The 25,930-nt window shown below is 28.2% G+C and overlaps 4 protein-coding genes across 4 annotated transcripts; 3 read left to right on the top strand and 1 right to left on the bottom strand.

Moving 5' to 3' along the window:
- The first annotated feature begins 265 nt into the window (after nt 1-265).
- On the top strand, nt 266-6,129 carry LOC124935545 (respiratory burst oxidase homolog protein C-like). The gene is made up of 11 exons (XM_047475974.1): nt 266-847; nt 926-1,088; nt 1,192-1,240; nt 2,209-2,322; nt 2,439-2,900; nt 3,325-3,708; nt 3,783-3,878; nt 3,975-4,090; nt 4,174-4,276; nt 4,383-4,453; nt 5,598-6,129. The coding sequence occupies exons 1-11, from the start codon at nt 310-312 to the stop codon at nt 6,127-6,129; spliced, it is 2,628 nt and encodes an 875-aa protein (XP_047331930.1). The 5' UTR covers nt 266-309.
- Nucleotides 6,130-6,395: 266 nt separating this feature from the next.
- Nucleotides 6,396-7,450, bottom strand: LOC124936895 (germin-like protein subfamily 3 member 4). Its single transcript, XM_047477425.1, has 2 exons — nt 7,024-7,450; nt 6,396-6,883 (listed from the first exon to the last, which is right to left on the bottom strand). Exons 1-2 carry the CDS (start codon nt 7,382-7,384, stop codon nt 6,603-6,605), a joined length of 642 nt encoding a protein of 213 aa, XP_047333381.1. The 5' UTR covers nt 7,385-7,450; the 3' UTR covers nt 6,396-6,602.
- Nucleotides 7,451-9,831: 2,381 nt separating this feature from the next.
- LOC124936038 (uncharacterized protein At4g14100-like) lies at nt 9,832-10,762 on the top strand. The gene is made up of 3 exons (XM_047476487.1): nt 9,832-10,163; nt 10,236-10,417; nt 10,491-10,762. Exons 1-3 carry the CDS (start codon nt 9,862-9,864, stop codon nt 10,634-10,636), a joined length of 630 nt encoding a protein of 209 aa, XP_047332443.1. The 5' UTR covers nt 9,832-9,861; the 3' UTR covers nt 10,637-10,762.
- Nucleotides 10,763-22,444: 11,682 nt separating this feature from the next.
- Nucleotides 22,445-25,208, top strand: LOC124935546 (floricaula/leafy homolog 2). Its single transcript, XM_047475975.1, has 3 exons — nt 22,445-22,635; nt 23,412-24,003; nt 24,804-25,208. The coding sequence occupies exons 1-3, from the start codon at nt 22,445-22,447 to the stop codon at nt 25,206-25,208; spliced, it is 1,188 nt and encodes a 395-aa protein (XP_047331931.1).
- Nucleotides 25,209-25,930: the final 722 nt, after the last annotated feature.

Genomic DNA, 25,930 nt, shown 5'->3' on the forward strand with positions numbered 1-25,930 from the left:
GATGAACATTACCGTTTCTCTCTCTCTACTGTTACATTTCAAAACACCAAACAGCGTTTCACAAGTTACTTATTAAAGAACATTTCTTGTTCCAAACTAAGAACAATTCATTACATTTATTATTTATTTATTTACATATTAAAATATAATACCAAATCACGACAGGATTAGGTACTACTATACTACCTTATTAACCATCAATGGCGAAAATCCCAATCTAGACAGAGAAAACAAAAAAAAAACTTCAATTTTTCTTCTTCTCAATTACCATTCCATGATCCATGCATCATCTTAGATTCAACCCATAAAATGGAAATGAGTGATTTCATCGGAATCAAAACAGAGATCACCGGCACCGGACCTCCGAACAACAAACGACCCACCACCCGTAAATCCACCAGATTCGCCGCCGTCGATTCATTCTCCTCCGGCCAAGAAGACTACGTCGAAATCACCCTCGACGTCCGTGAAGATTCCATCGCCGTTCACAGCGTTAAAAACGCCACCGCCGGTGGCGGCGATCTCGAAAATGAAGACCCAGAATTTACACTTTTAGCAAAGGGATTTGAAAAAAGGTCATCTTTTGGTTCATCAATTGTTCGAAACACATCTTCAAGAATCCGACAATTCTCCCATGAACTTAAACGTATCGCTTCTCTCACTAAAAAACCACGACATATCCGTTACGACCGGTCGAAATCCGCCGCCGCTTATGCTCTTAAAGGTTTGAAATTTATCAGTAAAACCGACGGCGGCGCCGGTTGGACCGCCGTTGAAAAGAGATTTGATAATCTAACGGCATCATCTAATGGGCTTCTTCCAAAATCCCTATTTGGTGAATGTATTGGTAAGTAATTAATTAAATTAAATTCAAATTTTAATTTGTTTTATAAATTATGAATTAATCTTCTTGTTTTTGTAATAGGGATGAATAAGGAATCGAAAGAATTTGCATTGGAGTTATTTGATGCATTGGCTAGGAGAAGAAATATAACTAGGACTATGATATATAAAGATGAATTAAAGGAATTTTGGGATCAAATTTCTGATCAAAGTTTTGATTCTAGACTTCAGACTTTTTTTGATATGTAAGAAAATAGTTTAGAGATTAATTAATTTAAGTAATATGAATTGTCAAAGATTGATGATTATAATATTAATTTTACAGATCTATTAATAAATTCATGACAGGGTGGATAAAGATGAAGATGGAAGGATCAATGAAGAAGAGGTCAGAGAGGTACTGTTTTCTTATACATTTTTTTAATATTAATGTAGATCATCAAGAAAAAACCTAACATTTAAAAATTCATAAACATCTATTTTGTTTGAATCTATGTTTAAACAAATATATATAGATTTTTTTTTTACTTAGGTAGAGTTGCAATCTATTTGTTTTTTCAAATAAAGCAATGTATTTATTGACGTATTGCGTTTAATTTTTACAATTTGCACATAGTTTAGCTTTTAGGGTCTATTTCTTAGTTCAAATTTTCTCCAATTAACTGGAATTAAAGAATTAATAGATCTGCTCTGCCCCAAATAGGCATAAGCTAAGGTTATAAACATATAGTTTAGAATCGAATTATCGAGTTATTCCATGATTATAAGTTCATTCAATTACGGGTCAAGACAATGTGTTTATATTAAATAAAGAAAAATATAAGTATAAATTTGATCATTATTTAAAAATTATTTGTAATTAAAAAAAATACCAAGTAATGAGACAGATTAACCAAAATTACAAAATAGTCAACTTTTTATTTTTTATTTTAAGAAAGGTATCATGATTCTACTCACTAAATCACAATTTTCTTTTTAATTTTGATTTTTCTTGTATTAATAATTTCGATTTGAAGTTCTAAGAACTCTTATTGTTTGTCTTATTTAGTCGTAGTAGTTGGTATTTATGTTATTTAAATTTGGTTTGGTATTAGGTTATGAAAAATTGGATTATTAGTGAAAAGACTTAAAAAATATTAATATTTAAAAAAATAAATATAGTATATTTTAATATTTTGATATATAAGTTTATCGATTTGATTAATGAAAAGATATACAATAGTATGACTTATTCAAAGAGACCTTATTTATTGTATTTATTTTGAAAATTTTGATACTTATTTGTATAACTTGTGATATCTTTTTATAAATAATTTAAATATTTTTATTTTAAAAAAAAAATTACTAATAAAAAATAATTTGCAGATAATCAGCCTTAGTGCATCTGCAAACATGCTCTCAAATATCCAGAGACAAGCCCATGAATATGCAGCATTGATCATGGAAGAACTAGACCCAAACAATCAAGGATATATCTTGGTTTGTAATTAATTTAATTAAATATATTGCAAAAAAAAAACATTAATTATTTCTGTCTAATATTGTACAATATTTTTAATACAAATATGGGATTTTTTTTAATTATTTTTTGACAGATTGAGGATTTGGAAATGTTATTGTTACAAGATCAAAGCCATTCTAATAATGTAAGAATAGGAGGAGGTGGAGTAGGAGAAAGTAGGGTCTTGAGCCAAATGTTGAGCCAGAAGCTGACGGTTCGAGCCGAGCCTAACCCCTTAAGGAGATCATATAGAGATACCAAATACTTCATTTTTGATAATTGGCAAAGGGTTTGGATAATTGTTCTTTGGGTAGCAGCCATGGCCGGTTTATTCATTTGGAAATATTTTCAATATCGGAATAGAGCCGCTTTCGATGTTATGGGAAGTTGTGTTAGCATCGCCAAAGGAGCTGCGGAAACACTCAAGTTGAACATGGCTATCATATTGCTTCCGGTTTGTAGAAACACCATTACATGGCTAAGGAACAAGACCAAGTTGGGTGTTGTTGTTCCTTTCGACGATAACCTTAACTTTCACAAAGTAAGTTACATAATCGTACCCACATTTTAATTTTCATTTATAGTTACCATATATCTCTTGTGTTTCCACTAAGAATATTCCGTTTTAATTTAGAAGTGCTAATCTTAACTTTCACGGATTAAGTTACAATATAGCGCTCACATTTTCATCTCAATAATCAAAGATTTTTTGTTTGTTTCCATTAAGAATGCCCTAATTGAATTCGAAAGAAATAATCTTAAATTTCACGAAGTAAGTTACAAAATAGTGCCCACATTTCCATTTATACTAACCAAATGTGTAAGTTCCATCCTCACTAAACTAAAATTTGAAATGAAAAGGATTATGGTTGTGGGGTACTTAGTGCACTTTTATTAGCTTTTCATATAAATGTATCTCTTTTTATAATAAAAAAGAAGATATTTGTTGTATTGAACATTTTTTATTTTGTATGTATTAGGTGATTGCAATTGCGATTGCAATTGGGGTTGGAACACACGCGATTTCTCACTTGGCATGTGATTTTCCTCGATTAATTAGGGCTAGCCCAGCTAAATATGAGCCGATGGTGCAGTATTTCGGGAAACAGGCTGATAGTTATTGGCATTTTGTTAAGAGCTTTGAAGGGATTAGTGGGATAATAATGGTCGTCTTAATGTCAATAGCTTTCACTTTGGCTTCGCCGTGGTTTAGGCGAAGCAAAATAAGACTGCCTAAGCCTTTCGACAAGTTGACGGGTTACAACGCGTTTTGGTACTCACATCATCTCTTTGTCATAGTTTATTCTCTTCTTATCGCTCATGGAATCAAACTTTACCTTACCCATGAATGGTACAAGAAAACGGTTAGTTATAATCTTACTATTATTTTACATGTTACTATTATGTTTATTTTGATTTGTCGCGTTTTGTTTTTAAGACATGGATGTACTTGGCGATTCCAATCACTCTTTATGCATGTGAAAGATTGATTAGAGCGTTTAGATCTAGTATCAAGCCTGTTACAATACAAAAGGTGAAGAATTTTGTCTACTCTTTACATATTCAAATTCAAATAATCTATATTGCTATATTGTTTAATTGTGACCCCTGTTTCTTGAAAATCTTGAAGGTCGCTGTTTACCCGGGAAATGTACTAGCGCTTTTTACGTCGAGGCCTCATGGATTCAAGTACAAGAGTGGGCAATATATGTTTGTAAATTGTGCTGCTGTTTCGCCTTTCGAATGGTAATTAAGTAAACAATACAAAATGAAATTGGTATTTCTTTTTATTTGTTATAATATATGGTAACGCGTCGAAATAAAATCAGGCATCCATTCTCCATAACTTCGGCTCCAGGAGATGACTATCTTAGTGTTCATATTCGAACTTTGGGCGATTGGACGAGACAATTGAAAACTGTATTTTCGGAGGTAAAAACCGAATTAACTGATTTTTTTTAGGGTTAATAAATTTGAATGTAGTTGGTTTGGATGTTGACCTAATATTGTAGATTTCTTTGTTTTTGGTGTGTGATAGGTATGCCAGCCACCACTTCAAGGGAAAAGTGGACTCCTAAGAGCTGACGGCATACAAGGATCAGAAATCAAGTAAGTATTTTATTTTATTTATTATAAATCCCCCATCCACTAAATTTGTTTTTATGGGTTAAATGAAAATTATTATTTGAGATTCTAGCTTTATTTATTTTTGAATTGTGTGATATAAAACTCGTTTATCTTTTTAAAATTAATTTGTCAATTCTTGACTTTCCCCTCTATATTACATTTGTGATTTTGATCAGACGTTGTTGTGAACGTCGATTTCATTTTCAACCCGATACCGAATTTCATTTCGTTCAACTTCTTGTGGTTACGAGCAAACTTAATCATTCGGGGAGGTTGAACATAATGGATTAGGTTGTTCGCGATTGAAGATGCAATCACTAGTCACAACAACATGTGGGGATTAAAATCACGAATTTGTGTGTCAGTGAGAAGTCCAGGAGTGAATAAACAATTTCATTAGATTGACTAAATTTGTGACTCTTTTAATCAAATTCACTCAATTTGAAGCATCAAATAAAAACTTTGACCTATTTTAAATTATTTAATATAAGTTTAAGTACCAATAAACATTTTAAGTATGATATCTCCTACATTTTGAATGTAACCAGCTACCAATATCCTATTCTAAGAGTTTATTTGATCTTGAGTTTTTTTTTGGATATTTATAGACTTTGTCCAAAAGATCTTCTTTGATAAAAGAAAATGGGTTATTTGAAATTTATAAAATAAACTCATTATATTAAAAGTGTATATGCAATGTATAATGGGAGCCAATGATATATGGTCAATTGATAATATAAAAAAGGATTTTTGTAACAAAAAAATATTTTTGTACAATATATCATCTTATCCTCATCACATGTCAGGTGGAATCAAAATGGGTCAATGTTGTTTTTGCAATTTAGTTGTTTTGGAACTTTATGCACAATACATCATCTTATATCCACCTCACATTGAGTTGGAATCAAAATGGGTCTAGTTGTTCTTGGTCTTATTTTAGAAAGCATTATTTTATCACACCAGATCCTCATAATTATATTTAAAATTATTAAAGTTTAATAATTTTGTATTGAATTAGTTATATGGAGTCATGACTTTGATGTTGGTGCTGATAACATCTTAAATCAATATAATTTTGTAATGAATTAGCAAGTCATTTATTTATTTTTGGTTCACAATATTACAGTTTTCCAAGGGTTTTAATCGATGGACCATATGGAGCACCAGCTCAAGACTACAAAAACTACGAAGTGGTCTTACTTGTCGGTCTTGGCATCGGTGCCACGCCTATGATCAGCATCGTGAAGGATATAGTCAACAACATGAAATCGATCGAGCAACAAAACACCCAAACCAACACAAGGTCAAGAAGTGGAAGGCAGTTCAAGACTAGAAGAGCATACTTCTATTGGGTTACAAGAGAACAAGGTTCTTTTGATTGGTTTAAAGGGATAATGAACGAAGCAGCCGAACTCGACAGATCAGGAGTAATTGAGATGCATAATTATTGCACGAGCGTTTACGAAGAAGGGGATGCTAGGTCAGCACTCATTACTATGCTCCAGACACTTAACCACGCCAAACATGGCGTAGATGTTGTGTCTGGGACTCGGGTCAAGTCTCATTTTGCCAAGCCCAATTGGCGTAATGTTTATAAACGCATTGCTCTCAATCATATAGATAGTCGAGTTGGTAAGTTTAACACAAAAAAGTTATGAGTTCGAGTTTTTATTTCTATTTAAAATTAAATTATGAATTTTTTTTATCTGTTTGGTTCAATGTGCAGGGGTATTCTATTGTGGTGCACCAGCATTGATAAAAGAGTTAAAACAGTTGGCTCTGGACTTCTCTCACAAGACCACAACCAAGTTTGATTTCCATAAGGAGAATTTTTGAATAATTATATATACAATTATATATATATATATATTATATTATGTACAGTATTTGTTTCAAATTTATATATAGACAAATATAGTTTTTATTTTTGTTAAAAATACATCCCAATTGAGTGAATATGTAAAACCATCAAAGTAACTAGTGTTATTGAGTCAATAGTTTCATAATAAACCAAATTTTTATATATCTAACACATGTACATACTAAATATGTAAATCATATAATTAGAACATTGCAAATACAATTTATATTTATTTCACCAAAGAAAACAAATATACTCGAAGAAGATTAATTAAAAGGCGAATACGTCAACATTTTCAACACGTTCTGCTCCCGATGTCGAGAGTGAAACTAGCTTCTTCTTTATCAATTCCTCTTGTTGAAATATTCCCCCGACAATGCTCCACATACCCGGATTTTGACTATTGTACATCGAGAATAGAGTGGCTGTCCCAAATCCCGTATTCACATAATAATGTAGAAGCCCCCTCGGAAAAACAAACACTTCCCCTTCTTCGAGAACCTTCTGGAATATCACGCTTTGTGTGTCGATAAATCCCACAGCCACTTTTCCTAAATAAAGAAAAATAATAATAACTAAATCATCTTAACATGTTATGGTTAATTTTTTATACTAAAATTTCATAAAATAAAATTAGGAGTAATTTAGTATTTTAGTTAACGAATTAAATTAGATTTAAATATTTATGTACCTTTTGCGACGAAAATCATCTCCGAGGATCTCGGGTGGGTGTGTGGGGTGACAATGCCATCGATTTCGAGATCGGTTCGACCGACAGCAAGGCCAAGCGTATTGAGGCCGGGGAACTCGGCGGCGGTTAACAAAGAGGACGAGGAGCGAGTGAAGTCATCGAACTCGCCTGGTTGACTCAATATGGAGGATTTGAAGTCGGAGGCAGTGACATTAGCGGGGTTTATGCAAGGAAAACCGTTAAGGAATATTCCCTTAACGATGTTAGAAGGACACATGTCTTGGAGATTGTCTCCGTGGAGTGCGGTTGCGAGATATATGAAGAATGTGGCGATGATAATCATCATCTTCATGATCATCATAGTTTATATTAGTTGGTTTTGTGTTTGATCAATTGATGAATGTTTTTTTTTGTGTGTGTGTGTGTTTAATTATATAGTGTAGAAATGTTATTTTTAAAGTGGTGGGTGGGTGGGGGAGAAAGTGTAAGAAAAGAAATAGATGATATTTGAAGCTTGGAGTTGAATTTACTCATGCCTATATTTTCTTTTGTTGGATTAAGATATATATATATATTGAGGCCAGGGATTGCTTAATTTTATATACATTTTCTTCTTAAAAAAACATCAATAATATATTTAAATGAAAAAGAAGACATATAATTGACATTGCCTTCAAGAATATCAATAATGGAGTGGAAGCAAGTTGTGACAAATTAACCAATGATAAATCCCATTTTCTTTTGTAGTGGATCAGCAACAAGAGGTGGGTCAAGTCCATAAAAAATACGTATGTATGATTATTGGTTTTGGTTGAGTGTGCTTACAAGCTTAACCCGTAAACAAGGGCGAATCCAGAATTTTTTTTTCCACTGGGCTAACTAAAATATTATAGGTATTACACTAATACGGGTAATAAATGAAAATATTAATCAAATCGTCCACGTGGGCTTCTCTTTTATTCATTTCCTTTTGTCTTCTTTTCTCCCGTTTCTCTCGTTATCACTCGAGCTCGTTCCTAAACCTTTCAGACGTCGAACCTCAATTAGGATTGATCTACAAGTGAAAGTCGTAGTTCCTCGGGTCTTCCGCCCCATCTTACTAATAATAATAATGAAGGGCTGCCAGCAAGCATCTTTGTAGTTGTTGGAGAGTAGGGTTCCAAACCTTGTTTTTTTTGTTTTTTTCTAATATAATGCTCTCCTTTTAATAATAATATCTTACTAAAATAAAATAAATATACGAAATCTAATCAAAGATAAGAATACTCGATTTAAAAAAATTATAAAGTTAAAATTATATATTTAAAGAAAAATTTGTTTTAAAAATGTGAAAAGTTAAATTAATTAAGTTTTAAATAAAGAAAAAAAATATAAAAGTTTAATTAGTAAAAAATATAAAAAAACGAATAAATACATGAAAATAATAATAAAATTATAAATCATGAAAAAAACAGATTATTAAGTTAATATACACTCGAGAAGAAAATTACATAATATTAATGTATATAATTCGTTTTGGAAGAATAAATAATATATTAATTTATATAAATTTTAAAATTAAAAATATAAAAAACTATTTTACTTTTATATAAATTATTATTTAATCTTATAAGTAATTTATATTAAAAATAAAATATATATATAATTTTAAAAGAATTAATAACACTATTATATAATTTAAAATAAAACAAAAGAGGAGGTCAGGGGTTTGATCCTGGCACCTCTAGGATACCGTTTAATTCCAAAGCCAAGTGAACTAACTATATTAGTTAAATATGAACATATATATATATACTGTTTTAAAACTTTACCCTGGGCTAGAGCCCACCGCAGCCCGCTATGTGGCTCCGCCATTGCCCGTAAAATTAATCACATTTAAAAGAAAAATGAAAGCCAACCTAATGTTTTACAAAATAAAATTCAAATATTTTGTATTAATTGTATTGAATAATGAAAAATTATTGTAATTAAGGTAATTCATCAAGTTAATATTAAATTTAAAATATAAAATCTTATTAATTTAGTTAGTTAAAGATTTATACTTATTTTGTTACTTTACAATTTCTATATATATATATATATATATATATATATATATATATATATATATATATATATCGAAATTAATCACGTGAGAGATGAAACTGATTGTTGCACCGTTGATGATAATTGCGGATAATTTATCCCTGATAAACCAAGCCAATTCAAATTAAATAAATAAATATATATATATATATATATATATATATATATATATTAAGGACCTTTCGTTGGACATAAAAAAGGAATGTGACTAAAGGAAGGGAGGTCATAATTTAAATAAAAATTAATTTGTTAGAATATAAAAACTATTAAGAGAAATAATAAATGCATACAAAAACAAATATTAGTTATATGTTACCTAATATGGATGGAAAAATAATGTAATATAATTTAATTTAATTATTTTAAATTTTATTTAATTTAATATGATCCATATATTTATAGCAAGAGAATCTAGGTTAGGTAATTTTGAAAAAAAAAAAGTGACATAACCCTCTAATATCACATAATCCCTCATTTTTTTTTTCAAAAACAGGAAAAAAAATCTATAATGTTTCATTCATAATTTTCTAAAAATGTTCCAAACAAACACTAACTTCAATTCAATATATTTTTTTTATTATTGAGAATGAATTTGACATTTGTCTCAAACAAAAAAATTATTAATGTTTACATTTTAGCTAATATTTTTCTTCAATTTTGATTTCATTTTAAAAAACTCATAATATTTAAAAAAAATATATATACTTAATAAAGAATAACTTTTTCCATTTCCCAAATTTTAGATAAAAAAAAATGCGTGCAAAAACTCACTCTATCCTCTTCTTCTCTCTCCTCGTCTTCACAAACATTATCCTTCCGACCGCCGCCGCCGCCGCCTCCGCCTCAGATTCTGATCCGACAGCATCTCCATGGCCGGTCCAATTTCACTCCATCCTCTTCATGAACCGGAGCGGCACTCTCCAGCACGTCGACCTCTGGTACGACTGGCCCAACGGTCGTAATTTCAATATCCTTCAGGACCAACTAGGAAAGTTAACCTACGACCTCGAATGGACTAACGGCACTTCCTTCATCTACACTTTAGATTCTAACAAGTAAGAAATCAGACATCTTTATGCAAATCGATCTGTTTTTCACAAAATGATTCGATTTTAAGTTTTTAACAGAGAATGTCGAGTCTTGAGTGTTGGGGTGGGAATCCTGACTCCAAATTGGATGGATGGTGCAAATTACTTAGGACAGAAATACATGGATGGGTTTCTGTGTAATGTTTGGGAGAAGGTTGATTTCATTTGGTACTATGAAGATGTTGTTACTAAAAGGCCTGTTTATTGGGTATTTTATACAGGTTAGTTTTGATTTGATTTGGATTTCATTGAGGAATTGGGGTTATAATTTAATGTTTGATTATGTTTGTGCAGGTTATAGTGCACATGTGATGACATTTGAAGTTGGAAAAGTGCTTGAAGATGATGGATGGCAAGCTCCTGTCTACTGTTTTCAAGATGAAGATGAAAAGATGTCTATTAATGAATCACAGGTAATTAGGAAGATCAGTTCTATCTAACAAGAACTTATTTCCATTTCATGAATTTACTTAATTAGTAGATGCAAATAAGGATGAATCTGGGTGATGATGTATGTATGGAACTCTAGTCTTTTTTCATGAATAAGAAGGTTCAAATTATCTTTAGGAGATTCTCAATGGATAAGTTTTATGTCTAAGAAATGAGAAATCAAAGGATTCATATTCAATTCTTGATTTTGAAATCGGGTCATGCTTGGCACACAAAGAATAAATCCGGGTCAAAGAAAACCCAGGGTTTGTTCGGATTCATATTCAATTCTTGATTTTGAAATTGGGTCATGCTTGGCACACAAAGAATAAATCCGGGTCAAAGAAAACCTAGGGTTTGTTCGGATTCATATTCAATTCTTGATTTTGAAATTGGGTCATGCTTGGCACACAAGAATAAATCCGGGTCAAAGAAAACCTAGGGTTTGTTCGGATTCATATTCAATTCTTGATTTTGAAATTGGGTCATGCTTGGCACACAAGAATAAATCCGGGTCAAAGAAAACCTAGGGTTTGTTCGGATTCATATTCAATTCTTGATTTTGGGATTGGGTCAGTCTTGGCCACCCTCTCACAAGGAGGGGCAAAACCATCTTTAAAAAAGAACATCTTTTTTTACTATTTTGCCCCTCCCCTGTGAGAGAGCAGGGACAAATCGGGAGCAGAGGATCCTAAGTAAATTCGGGTCAAAGAAACCTAGGGTTTGTTCAGATTCAGATTATTTAAAAAGTAGTGATTAATGGTGTTTTTTTTAAAAGGTTTGCTAAAAAGACTTAGGCCTTGTTCGGTTCTGGGTTTTTTTAAAAATCAAGAGAGAGAAAATTTAGATGATAGGTGATGATTTTGAGAAAGTAATGATTATTTTTGGTAAAAAGATTTAAAGGGTATTGATATTTATAAATAAAATATAAAATAATAATTTAAAATAGAGAGTATTTTTTGTATTTTAGTTAATGATATGAGTGATGTGATGGATAAGAAGTGATTGATTGGAAAATGGATTTTGTGTGGGTTTTTTAAATAACCTAAAGAGAACAAGGCCTTAAATTGTATTTTGATTAATGAATTGATGTATAAGAAGAAGAAGAGAGGAAGAGTGAAATGATGTTTGATTAAGTTAAATTCAACCGAATAAAGTACTTATTAGCCTTATTTGGAAACGGGTAACCCACCCGGTTATATGCATCCCATTTTGAAACATTTATGGATGAGATGTAGGGTTAATTAGGAAGATCAGTTCTATCTAACAAGAATTTATTCCCATTCCATGAACTTACTTAATTAGTAGAAGCAAATAAGGAAGAATATGGGTGATCATGTATGTATTTACTTGATTAGTAGAAGCAAATAAGGAAAAATATGGGTGATTATGTATGTATTTATGGAACTCAGTCTCTTTCTTTAGCTGAACTACTTTCTTCATCAATAAGAAGATTCAAATTATCTTCTAGATTCTCAATGGATAAGTTTTATGTTTAAGAAATCAAAGGATTCTGATTCAATTCTTGATTTGAATTCGGGTCAAAGAAAACCTAATATGATTAGATTGAGGATTTAAGAGCACTTTTGTTTCCTTTTAATGTTTCATTATTGTTTTTTTATCATTTTTTTTTGACATAATTGAAAGTGATGTAAGTAGATAATCTTTGTTATTGATTGGTGACTATTCAAATCTAGGAGGAAACGGTTTTATTGACACAATATTCAAAATTTTAGAACCAACCATACCGAAAAGGGCATTTGGAATTGGATAGCATTGTTAAAGATAAAAAAAAAATATTTATACGAAGGTTTAAACCCTTCATATATATCATTAAACTTATTAAGAATACCATTAATCAACTAAATTAAGGGGGCGCTTGGTTCAAATAAGGGAATCGGAATAGGAATGGGATTGATAGATGTGTGGAATGGGAATGGGTATGATTGATAGAAGTGTAGTGTTTGGTTATGAGTATTAATCATTCTCAATACCATTGATAGTGTTTGGATATTTTCATTCTGATATTTTTATTCCATTGATAATGTTTAGATTTATTAGAGAGAAATTATTAATATTATTTTGTAATTAAATTAATATTTATTATTTTTATTATATTTTATTTAATTAAAAATATAAAATATTATTATTTTAATATTATAATTGTTTAAAATATATAAAATATTGAAGTGGGAATGATTCAATTTTTTTTTTTTATAAATAAAAATTATCTATTAATAAAGATAAATTTTTTAAAATATTATATATTAATAATTAATAAAATGAAATATAATATTTTACTTAATAATATACTATAACATTGCATAATATTTTTAATAAAAATTTTTATTAAAATATTTTATATCTAACTTTTCTGATATTTTTTCAATATTTATTTTATATAAAATTGTTATTTTATTTTTAAGTTTTTATATTTTAATTAATTTATTATAATTTGATTATTAATATATAATATATAAATTAATTATATAAAAATAATTTTTTTATTATTAGTTATTATAATTATTTTAAAATAGTTATTTTATTTTATTAATTTTATATTATTTAAAATAATTTCTCAATATTATTTAAATAATTGAAATAATTTATTTTAATAAATAAATTAAAATAAATTATTATTTTAATTATAAAAGAACGTTCTAATATAATTATAAAAGAAAAAATATATATAATATTATAATTATAATTATGAGAGAGAACGTGGGAGAGTGGACATCATGGGAGAGAAAATAAATTACAAGGGAATGGGATTAATTCCTCCCAATTTAGAGAGGAATGGATGATTCCTGAGTATCCGGGAATCAAATCAATGTTCTGGAATGAAACCCATCAACCAAACACTTCATTTTATTCCCTTTCCCATTCCTGAGCACAAAAACCACGTACCAAGCATCCCCTAAGTAAATTGTGTTAATTTTATGGTTAAAATATTATGTCTTTCTATATTATTTAAAAAAGTGATAAAAATAAAAGTTCGATAAGAATCATAAGACCTTAAGGGCCCAACCCTCGTGACCAGGCCTCGAGATAATATATCACAAAATTAGTGAAAGATGGTTTTCATATATAGGGTTTTGATATCATAAAAATGGATATGCTAGAATTTTATTCAAATAATCGAATCAATATTTGAAACATGCTGTCATCGGATTTATAGGGTTTTGATATCATAAAAATGGATATGCTAGAATTTTATTCAAATAATCGAATCAATATTTGAAACATGCTGTCATCGGATTTAAATTTATCTGAAAAATGGAGCGTCTCACCAAATCTACGACCAATTGGGACCATACACGCAATTGTTGCTCAGTTGTTTTGAGATCAATACCTTGATTAAAACATCTTCATATTCATAATTGTCTTGCTGTTGAATTAATTCTAGTACTCAAATTCAATCACATCTTTTATATCATATAAAATAACTCTCACTTTTTTAAAAGTAACTGTGATTGTGATGGTCACAAAATATCAGTTTTTAAATAATCTCAATATTAAAGGAGATTTGTTTCATTTAAGAACAATTAAAGTATCTACATATATAATAATGTAGTCATCATCAAGATACTTCTGAAATAGTATTTTATAAGAATTGAAGTTTAAAGTCTCTAATTCATTGAAACTTAGTTTATAAGAATTATGATCAAACATAAGTGGATATAAAATTGGGATTTAATCAAAATGAAAAATGGTATTTAGCCCTTAACTCCTCAATTATATCTATTATATCAACTTTAAAAGACCATAATGGATCAACCCATTGTATTTCATTGAAGTTACATTTGATTTATTGGGTTTTTTATTTGATTTTAAAAGATGAAAACTTTCTTGTATGATTGGATTAATCTTTTGGGAATTTGCATAGTTAAATCTTTTGGTTGAACCAAAGAAGATTGATGAGCAGTAAAAATGAATGCTTTTAAGAGAAAGTATTCCAAAAATGAAGTCCAGGAATCCAGTAAATTAAGCCAAACTTGTATGAATTGACTGTGCAAAGACGGCAGCCAAAGCAAAGCCAAGTCAGTTTCAACTTTGAACTTAGCAAACAAAGAAATTTCAAAGCATTCAGTTTTCAACTGTTTCAGTAGAGAGAGATACGTGTCAACAGTGGATTGGTTGGGGGACTTAGGTTATATGCCACATTTTAGGTTTTTTTTTCTTTCTATTTTCTTTCAAGGTTTGTTTCTTCTCTTTTTTCTTATATCTTTTGTCCCTCACTTAATTATCTTTAAGCTTGATAAAAACATTTGTTATATGTTTGAATGAGAAAATATCCATAACTTTGAATTGTTTTCTAAATAATACTTTATTTTTATTATATTTAATTTGTAAATATAAAATATAATATATAAAACAATATTTTAGTAATTAATAAATAAATAAATACAAATAACATATTATTATTGTTAAACAAAAACTTTAAACAAAAATTAGATGTAATTTTTTTAATTTAATTTAATGATTTTAAATATACTCTTTGTTTTAGTAAATTATTAAACAAAAACTTATAAAAATTAATATATTTATATAATTATTTTAAAATAAATTATTTTTTAATTTAAATAATTTATTAATATTTAAAATTAAATTCATAAAAAAATGATATATTTATTTATATTTATATATATATATATAATATTAATTATTAAATATTATTACAAATATATAAAAAAAATATATGTTTTACATATAAACTAAATGAAAAATACCCAACTATCAAAATAAACTAAATTCAATACTGAATAAATTGTAACAAATAAAATTAGTATAAGCTAAATGAAACTTATCCTCTCTTCTAGTCTACGACAACAAGATGTGGATATCCTCAGGTCTTAGGTTCGAGTTCGTCATGCGCTAAATTTTGTTTCTGATTAAATGATTAAGTGTGTTTGCGGGTTATATGTTTAATCTGCGAGAATTAGTCGCAACGGAACCCAACGTTCTCAAAAATAATAATAATAATGAAACTTACTATTTGATTATAATATTTTTCATTAACTTATTAGTTAAAATTACTTTTAAAGATTATTACATTTCAACTTATAAGCTACATCAAACACAACTATAATTTTTACAACTAAAAGAATTTCAAAATATCTTAATTCAAGATAAAAAAAACTATTTGACTCATTAGATAAAAATTATTTTTGAACTAATTTTTTTATTAATAAAATAGATTAATTTATTAATAAAATAGATTAATTTATTAATCATAATTTTAAAACACCATCTATTTTTCTAAACCATTTCACTGTTAATTTGATTTCTCATAACTTCATACTAACTAAAATTATTTAAATATCAAATTTAAATGGTTCAATTTAGGTTATTTAAATAATTCAAACTACTCGTATATTATTTAACTATTTCTCTCATTAATTACATCACTCAATTTATTATTAAAATATTAAAATTTACTCTATTTTAAATTAATATTTTTTATTTTATTATTATATATCCATAACTTTAAAATACTAAATATTAACTCATTAAGTATTGACACAAGTAAATTTTAAAAAATAAAAGAAATATAGTTTTACAAAATAGTATTAAATGGAAGGTGGGAAAGTACAAATAGCATGCATGCACTTGGCAGATGGCACATTGACATATTAAAGGATCAGTGTGTTGTAGCCAGTTGTAGCCTAACTAGATAGGAGACCCATCACTAGGCTTTGTTTGATTCAACTAATTATTTTTAACATTCTTAATTAATCATATTTATTATAAAATAATCACATTAATTTATTTATTCAAATAATCCCAATACATGATGATATCTTATATTAAAATAAAACATTGTAATAAAAATGAATTTCTAGACTATAGAGAAAACAATTAACTAGTTGAAATATTTTACTAGTCCTTGTTTGAATCCAAATAAGTTAAATAATCCTTTTTTCACTTTTATATTTTCAATCTCTATAAGATTATTTCAAAATTCAATGCATATATATATATATAAAATTTGTTAGATGATCTGGAGCTAAGTGAAGATGGAAGAAGAAAAGACAAAAACAAACAAAACCTAATTAGTTAGGGTGAAGAAGGAAAGACAAGTCCAAATACACACTGTCATGATATGATCGATGCAAGCTAGCAGCATAATAAAGTAACCCTAGCTAATAATATTATTATTATTTTTTATCTACAGTAAAAAACAGAGAAATTTTACTGCTCATCTTTATATGAGTCATGACAGTACAAAATCTGGAGTTGTCAATGATCTTCAGTTTATTATAATAATAATATACAAAATTATCACCACAATTTTATATTTTCTAAATTATCTACTATCTATGTTTTTTACATTTAACCCATAACTTAAATCAATATGTTACATTGTTTTTAATCTTTATGAGGTTAGTACAATTTCACAAGTTGTTTAATTTGATTTTTTTTTACTAAAAGTTTAACAATCTCATCATTTTTTTTTCAAAATTATTTGATTTTTTAAGTGTTAAGGATATGATAATAATTGAATGAATTAAAAATCCAAATAACATACATTTTCTATCAAGTAATATATATTTTTTTATAAAACTCTTTTTAATTAACTATTCTAATAAATTGTAAATTCAAATAATATTAGCTCTAAATAACATACTTTTTTTTACTAGTTAATTTTTTTATTATAAAAATGGCACTAAAATCTCTCAAATAACTATATAAATTTAATTTAAGACATTCTTAATAATAATAAAATCTAAAATATGTGATCTTCAAGACAAAACTCTATTGAATTAAGCTATTTTAATAAATTATATATATTTAAAATAATATTAGTTTCAAATAATTAATACAAAGATGGTTAATATACTATGAATAACTAGGGAAATTTGACTAAATGATCCCAAACATGGGTAGCTTTTGTGGTCATTTATTTTATTTTTTTTACAAAATTACCCTTTTTCGCGAAGGGATTTTTTTTTAATATAAATTCTCAAATTTTTTCATTTTCTTTCTTTCTCTTCCATTTCTTCTCTCTTCTCGCGGCGGCGACGACGGAATCCTAAACGAACATATTATACAGATTGATGAAGAAAACCGTTCTAATATCAGGTGATTGGATTGATTTATGTTCTTATTTTCTTTATTTTCATCTTCAAACCCTAAACCATGAGATTTTCTTATGTTCATTTTGGTTGTTCATCGCGGTTGTTCATCTTGTCAATGATGAAGTTGATGATGCTCTGATTCGGTTCCGTTTCAGGGAAAATTAATTTAATTCTCGCGATTTCACGTTATGCGAAGGGCTTCACGTTTCGCGAAAGGGCACGACCGGCACGCGAAGCGTCACGCGAAGAGGCAAAGTCGGCACACGAAGGCACACCACGTTACGCGAAGCGGCACAGAGTTGTACTTAAATTTGTGTAAAACATCAAATTCGATTCCTACTGGTGTGGGTATACTTATTTCTTAGTATATCGCAGATGTATTTTCCTTTCTTGTACTATTTTCTCTAAGGTGTGAGTAATGAATGCATGTTTGATTAAAGATGATATTTATGTTTGTAAGGTAAAGTCTTAATTGATTATTAATCTGAGTGAAAAGTTGAGTTTAAAACACTTGATTCTTTTTTATTAAATGGTCATGCAATTGAGAAAAATAAGAAGATTTTTTTTATAAACCAGATCTTGGATATCATTTATAGAGAAGATACTGATTTTACATAGACTTGTTTGTTATTGACCATTTTGAATGAAAGATCTCTTTATCTTTAATCTCACGTCAATATAGAAATCACTTTTATTGACCACTTTGAATGGAAGATCTCTTTATCTTTACATCTTTATCGGGTAAGTAAAAGTGAGTGAACTTCTATAAAAAAAAAATTCTACACCAAGGATGCCCAAGGTTATGATTCAGACAAAAATTCAGAACAGTATTATTAAGAATTTTTTCATACATATATTTGCAAGAGTGATGAACAAAGGTCACATGAATTAGCTTTACCACCAAAACATCGAAGATTATGGTTCTAAACATGTACACGTTTATACACCCTAGAATGGAAACATTGTTGTTGCTTCTTGTGGGGCTCAACAACATAAACAACTCTCTATTATATGTATGTCTTTTAGGGTTTAGAACCATATTGTTCAGAATCACAAGGTCATCGTGTCGCTTCGCATAACGTGATGGGCCTTCGCGTAACGCAATGCCGCTTCACGTAACGCGATGCCGCTTCGCGTAACGCGATGTGCCTTCGCGTGCCAACCGTACCGCTTCGCGTAACGCGACGTGCCTTCACAAAACACGAAGTACTTAGCGAAACGCGAAGTGAATCTTCTCTAAAACGAAACCCATATGATCTGCAAATATCATTATCGACAAATATGAACAAAAAAATGAACAAAAATATGAACAATAAGAACATATTAAATTGATTTAGGGTTAGAGTTTGATTAAGAACAACATAAATTGTTTGAAATGAAGATAATATAAATAAGAACAGTATGATGAACATCAGTATGATGAACATCGATTCAGGGTTAGGCTGTTAGAGTTTTCTTATCTTTGATGTTTTCCGCCGTCGCCCTAGCTGTAGCCGCCGTCGCCGTAGCCTTCGCCGCCGCCGTCGAACAAGATCAGAGAGAGAAGAGAGAGAAAAGAAATGAATGAAATGAAAAAAATTGGGTATTTATATAAAACTGATCTAATCCACTTCGCGAAACGTGAAGTCCCTTTGCGTTACGCGAAAATAATAATATAAGTGACCAACCACGAAAGCAATTAAAATTATCGGCGACCATCAGGTCAAATAACCCTATCTTCAGAGTTATTTAGTCAAATTTTCCGATAACTACGAAAGAATTTTTTTTTTTAAGTGGTATTATTTTTCAAATAGATGTCACTTTTTTTTAATGCAGTAGTTATTGGTTTTTTTTTGTTCTGAATTTTTTCATAAAAATAATGTTTTGATTAATTTTGTTTATGTTATTTATTTTTTAAAGATAAATTAATTTTATATAATTAAATAAATGTCATATTTAAATATATAAAAAGAGTTATTAGATGATTGAAATGATAAACTAAGAAAAGATGATTGAGTTTTGGAATAAAATTGTAGAAAAAATCCTAATAACCATATATATAGATCAAACTAGGCCTAAATTAAGTTGTTTTTGTTATTTGAATAAGCATGACAAATTCTTAGATAAAAAACAAATTGAACCTTATAAGCTCAGGTGACAATATTCTTAAGACAGTGTTTGGTTATTTCCATTAATAACAGCTGGGATCTCATGTTACAAATTATTCACGTGTCCTCTAAATGTTAAAAATATAATATATTTTTTTAATCATTATAATTTATACCTTATGTTAAAAAATAATTATTATTATTTGTAGTGAAATAAAAAAAAAAAAAAACATAGGTAGGTAATTTAGTTGGAAGAGTAGGGGTAGCTAGTTGAAGGCCAACATGGCTAGTTAGAAAGGAAGAAAGCATCCAATCTAACGATGACGTGGCAGTCAACGTTTCAGTCAGACTATAAATCCAACAATACTACTGAATCATCACGTACTCTTTTTGCATTCAAAACGAACCGATAAATGCCAAATTTATTTATTAATTTATTGTACCTTTTATTAAGTATTAAGATTTATAAATTATAAATTATTAAAATAAAAATATTATTTTATTCTTATATTTATATAAATTATTTTAATTATTAATTATATTCAAATTAATAAAAAACTTAATCATCATATCAATATTTTTAAATAAATAATAATAATATATAATTATATAAGTTCTTTATATATATATATATGATTTTTTATATTATTTATCAATAATTAAAATTATTAAATATATAATAATAAAATCACAACAAAATTATTAAACTTGTATCATTTGCTGAAACTTATGCTAAAAAAACACTATTGGCATTAGTCTATTTTATTTAACTTAATTAAACACTCCCTACATAAATGAAACTATTTTGACTTTAAATAATATTAACAAAATAAGAAAAAATTCAAATAATGTGTTTACATTTTATGTGATTTAGAGTTGTCTGTTACCAAATATTACCTACTCCCCTGTTTTCCTTTCACGAGAAAGAAAATGAGTAAAAATGAATTATTATTATTTTTTAAAAAGACTGTTTTATCCTTCCCTGTTAGAGGTAAAAGGGGTGTATAGACTGTTTGGGGTGAGATCTGCTGTCCCTTACTGTCTCATTTATCAAAACAATCCTTTCCTGTCTCATTTATCAAAACAACATAATTTTGATAAATTAGACAAATAAAAAATTATATATATATATACATGAAATAAACCCTAAATCTTAAACCTTAAATTATAAATCCTAAAAAATTACATATATGACATTTTATTTTAAATAAATTTTATATTTCTTCTCACTACTCTCTTCTCTCTTCTCTCCTATGAGACATCAAGTGAGATATTATCTTGAGATCCAATTTCAACTGTTTGAGACCGTCTAACATTTTTAAGTTAAATTAAGATGGTTTCCAAAAAAAGAATATATTTAAAAAGTATATCTATTCATCACAACATTTTTTTTTCAAAACATCGACTAAAATTTTCTATTATACTAATATCCTACACCAATGATCTCTAACTAAACTGATGCTAAGAAAATTCAACACCATGTTTACAAGATTATGGATCGATTAAATTTTTATATTTTTTATTTATCAAAATTAGGTATGTTTTTTTGTTTTTATTTAATATAAATATTATTATTTAAATAATTTTATGTATCAAATATTCAAATCAATAGTTAATTATAAAAAAACACAGGCTAATTTGTACGGATTAAAGTTATTTAGAAAATAATGTACAGTAATAATTTTAGAGGATGATAATTATTTTTTGTAAAAAAATATTTAATGATTATTAATATATAATAATAAAATAAAAAATAATTTTTTTAATATTTTAAATAATAAATTGATTTAAGTGAATAATATTTTTAAATTATGATTATTTAAATAATTCATATCCAATTAGTCATAATTAAATAATGAGATATTAAAATTTAAAACATGAATAATGTTCACTGTAAAGTCTGTAATAATTGAAAACATGATATAGCAGGTTTTCCTATTTTATTTAAAAAATAAATTATATCATATCAATGTCATTTTAATTGTTAAATTATTTAATTAATTAAAATTTTAAATGCAATTTAATATTTTTGATAATTAAATTAACTAACTATTTTTTTTCAAACAAAATCCTGTAATAACCAAAATCAAACAAATTGCAGACTTTAAAGATATGGATTAACTTATTATCAAAATTATCTGTTTATATTAAATATTATCTTTATATTAATTTAAATGAAAATATTATAAAAATATAAATTAATATTATATTCACAGATCTATTGATATTATTTTGTATACATCTAGAGTGATAATATTCATATCCTTATTTGATTTAAAGATAGTTTTTGGTATTATTTTAAAATAATATTTTAATAAAAATGAATTATTTATTTTTTAAAATAAATTACTAAAATATATGTTATCTTTTAAATTTAATATATAAAAATAACTCAACCTTTTTATTTAATTTATTTATTTTGATTGTAATTTACGTGAAATAAGATAAAAATAAAAATTTACTATTGCAGTAATTCTGAGCAAACCAATTAGTACGAATGTCTATCATAATTTATTTATTTTTCTCTCTCACACACTAAAACACACACATATACAGACACTGATCAGTCAGATAGTTATATAAAAATAACAACTTCTGTTCACTGCTCCATTGTTAAGAGAAACAAGAAGAATCCAAATTTAAAAAAAAAAAAATGGATCCTGAAGCCTTCTCAGCCAGCTTATTCAAATGGGATCCAAGAGGACCGACCGCTAACCGCCTTCTTGAAGCCGCCGCCGCCCCACCGCCGCCGCATCCGGCCGCTATGATTTCTTACTCCGCCGCCCGTCCCCACCAAAGGGACCTCGGTGGTCTAGAGGATCTCTTCCATGCTTATGGCATTAGGTATTTGTTTTTCTCAATTCTTTTTTAATTTATTATCACATTTCAAGAAATTATTATTAACTAGATGCATGATTTTTATATGTTGCATTGAATTAAACTGTTTATTTACTAATTAGGCCTAGTTAGCAGATAATGTTATGGATTATTTAAAAATAAGAGCTTCTTTGATCTTTGTTTTTTTTTTGTTTAATCAGGGTTTTTCCATAAAAAAAAAAAAACAGTTTTGGGTGTTTATTGAATAAAATATAATATATTCTTACATTTTTTTTCTCTATACATTAAATGATAAATTAATTTTAAATAAAGGGTAATTATTGTATTTTAATCAAGTTTTTGCAAAAATAAAATAAAAATATTGCTGGGTGTTTATAGAAGCAAATATTCTTACTTTTTTTTCTATACATTGAATGATAAATTCATTTTAAATAATTAAATAAAGGATAATTTTAGTTTTTTATTAGATAAAAGTGATTTAACTAAAATCAATTTTTTTAAAAAAATCCAAAAATCTAAAGATCAAACAAGGCATAAGAAAGTATTGAATGATGAAAATGAATTTGTAAAAAAATAAATAGGCTATTTTAGTATTGATGAGAGAAATAAAAGAATGTTTATTTAGGTTTGAATTATTTGAATAAATGCTTTAATAATAATTTAAATACATAATTTGGTATTGGAAAGCACCAACAATAAATATATTTGTTAATAAACAATTTACACAATTATTTGAAAAAAAAAAACAGTTTGATGATTATAAAATTTCCATAAATCTAAAGATATTACACGGCGGCGAAGATATCAGAGCTAGGGTTCACAGTAAGCACTCTAATAGACATGAAAGACGAAGAACTAGACGACATGATGAACTCTCTCTCTCATCTTTTCCGTTATGAACTCCTCGTCGGCGAACGTTACGGTATCAAAGCCGCCGTCCGTGCCGAACTCCGGCGCCGTCATCTCATCTATTCCTCCGAACAAAACCCAATATCAATTAACTCTCTTGACGCCCTCTCTCAAGAAGGTCTTTCGGAGGAAAAGGAAGCCGCCGGAAGTGCCGGCGTTGGGTCTGCCGGGTGGGAGATGACGGCGGTTGCCGGCGCCGGCGGAGGAGGAGGAAAGGAGGGTTTGAGGAGGAGGAGGAGAAGGAAGGGAGGGAATTGTTGTGATGAGGAGAGAGGAAGTGAGGGAGAAGGAGGAGGAGATGAGAGACAAAGGGAACATCCGTTTATTGTTACTGAACCGGGAGAGGTGGCGCGTGGGAAGAAGAATGGTTTGGATTATTTGTTTCATCTTTATGAACAGTGTCGGGAGTTTCTTGTTCAAGTTCAGAATATTGCCAAGGAAAGAGGTGAAAAATGTCCTACTAAGGTATTTATCTAAACTAAGGTCTTGTTTCATCTACAAGTTTTTTGGTTTTTTCAATGGTTTTTACCCATTAAGTTATAAGGGAATTTTCGTTAATAAACACTCAAAAACTGATATATATATATTTTTTTAAATTATCACAAAAAAACCCTAATAAGATCCCCAAATAAAACAAAGATCAAACAAGCACTTAGGAGCTTCTTTGATCTATGGGTTTTATCTAGGTTTAAGATAAATTGTTTGTTTGTGACTATTTTTTGCTTTATGACTATTTTACCCTTTGAATTAGATGAGATAAAAAGATTATAAAGAATATATTAAATAAATAGTATTTTGTTATTTGATAGATAGAAAGAGCAATGAGATATGAGGGAAAATATTGGATTTTGTGTAAAAAAAAAAAACAATATCAAACAAACTTAAATCTTTGATTTTTTTGAGTTTAGTTTGAGTTCTTGGGTAAAATTTTAGTTTTAAAAAAAGTTTAAAAGTTATTTTACTCAAAAGGGTATTTTTGTATTTTAATATAGGAAAAGAATAATTGTGATTTGAAAAAGGGAAAAATTGAGTTTTTGATAAAAATCTTGAAACCCATATTTGGGTTTTAAGTTTTTTACTTAAATCCTAATTATTCTTTTAATCACATTTATTTTTATCTATTAAAATATCAAAATAATTGAGATGGTAAAATTAACCCACAAAAAATTACTTTTCTAAGTTTTTTTTTTTTAAAAAAAAAAAACTTATAAAAACCCAAAGAAATGATCAGTTGTGAAGTCTTGTTTGGAATATGATATTTACAGGTGACGAATCAAGTGTTTAGGTATGCTAAAAAAGCAGGAGCAAGTTACATAAACAAACCAAAGATGAGACATTACGTTCATTGTTATGCACTCCATTGTCTAGACGAAGAAGCTTCCAATGCTCTTCGCAGAGTTTTTAAGGAAAGAGGTGAGAATGTCGGCGCATGGAGACAAGCTTGTTACCGACCGTTGGTTAACGTCGCAGGTAGATCTAGTAGAGAATGGGATATTGACGCCGTTTTTAATTCTCATCCTCGTTTGTCTGTTTGGTATGTGCCCACTAAACTCCGTCAACTCTGCCATGCTGAACGTAGTAGTAGTTCATCTTCTCTTTCTGCACCGCCACCGCCGTCAACTTCTCTTACCGGAGTAGGAGGAGGAGGAACCGCTATTATGCCGTTTTGAAAGTTTGAAAATTTTTATGTATTTGGAGGTTCTGTTTGGTTTGCATGCCTTATTTCTTTCTTAATGAAAAGTATGATACTTATATATATATATATATTGATCGACACTTCTTATTTTAATTTATTAGTTTCAACTTAATTCATGTTTTCTATATATAAATATGATTTGGCGGAATTTATGTGCATGATTAATTAAAAACAATCTGTGGCTAAGAAAGATCCATTTGTTAATAATTAATAAGAATATAATTAAGACAAGTAAAGTTCACTACTTAAACCTTATGTATTGTCTTTTTGTCTTGATAAAAAAAAATACTTATTTTGTAAAATTAAAGAGTTTTTTTTTTTTTTTAAATAAGTTTGAAAATTATTTTCCAATTAGATAGTGCCTATTTTTCTTTTGTCTAAATTTGAATTGATGTTAGTGTTTTATTCTATGTATATTGTTTAGTTAAATCGGAATTTTTATCACAAATTTTTATATTTCAAATAATATTCTTAACTATTGGTGGGTGATTTTGTTGCTTATACCTCCCGGTTATCTTCAGTTTAAAAAATAAAATTTATAGTTTACAACTTCTTCAAAATTTAATATAGTATCAAAACTTTAAGTATAAGAGATTTAAGAGTTTTGGTTGTGATTTTGTCTGTGGCTCGAGCAACCATTAATTCATTCTCGATTCTACGAGAATTATTATGAAAACTTTTCATTTGATTCTTTTC

This window comes from Impatiens glandulifera, chromosome 4 (assembly GCF_907164915.1).
Source record: "Impatiens glandulifera chromosome 4, dImpGla2.1, whole genome shotgun sequence".
Lineage (NCBI taxonomy): Eukaryota > Viridiplantae > Streptophyta > Magnoliopsida > Ericales > Balsaminaceae > Impatiens > Impatiens glandulifera.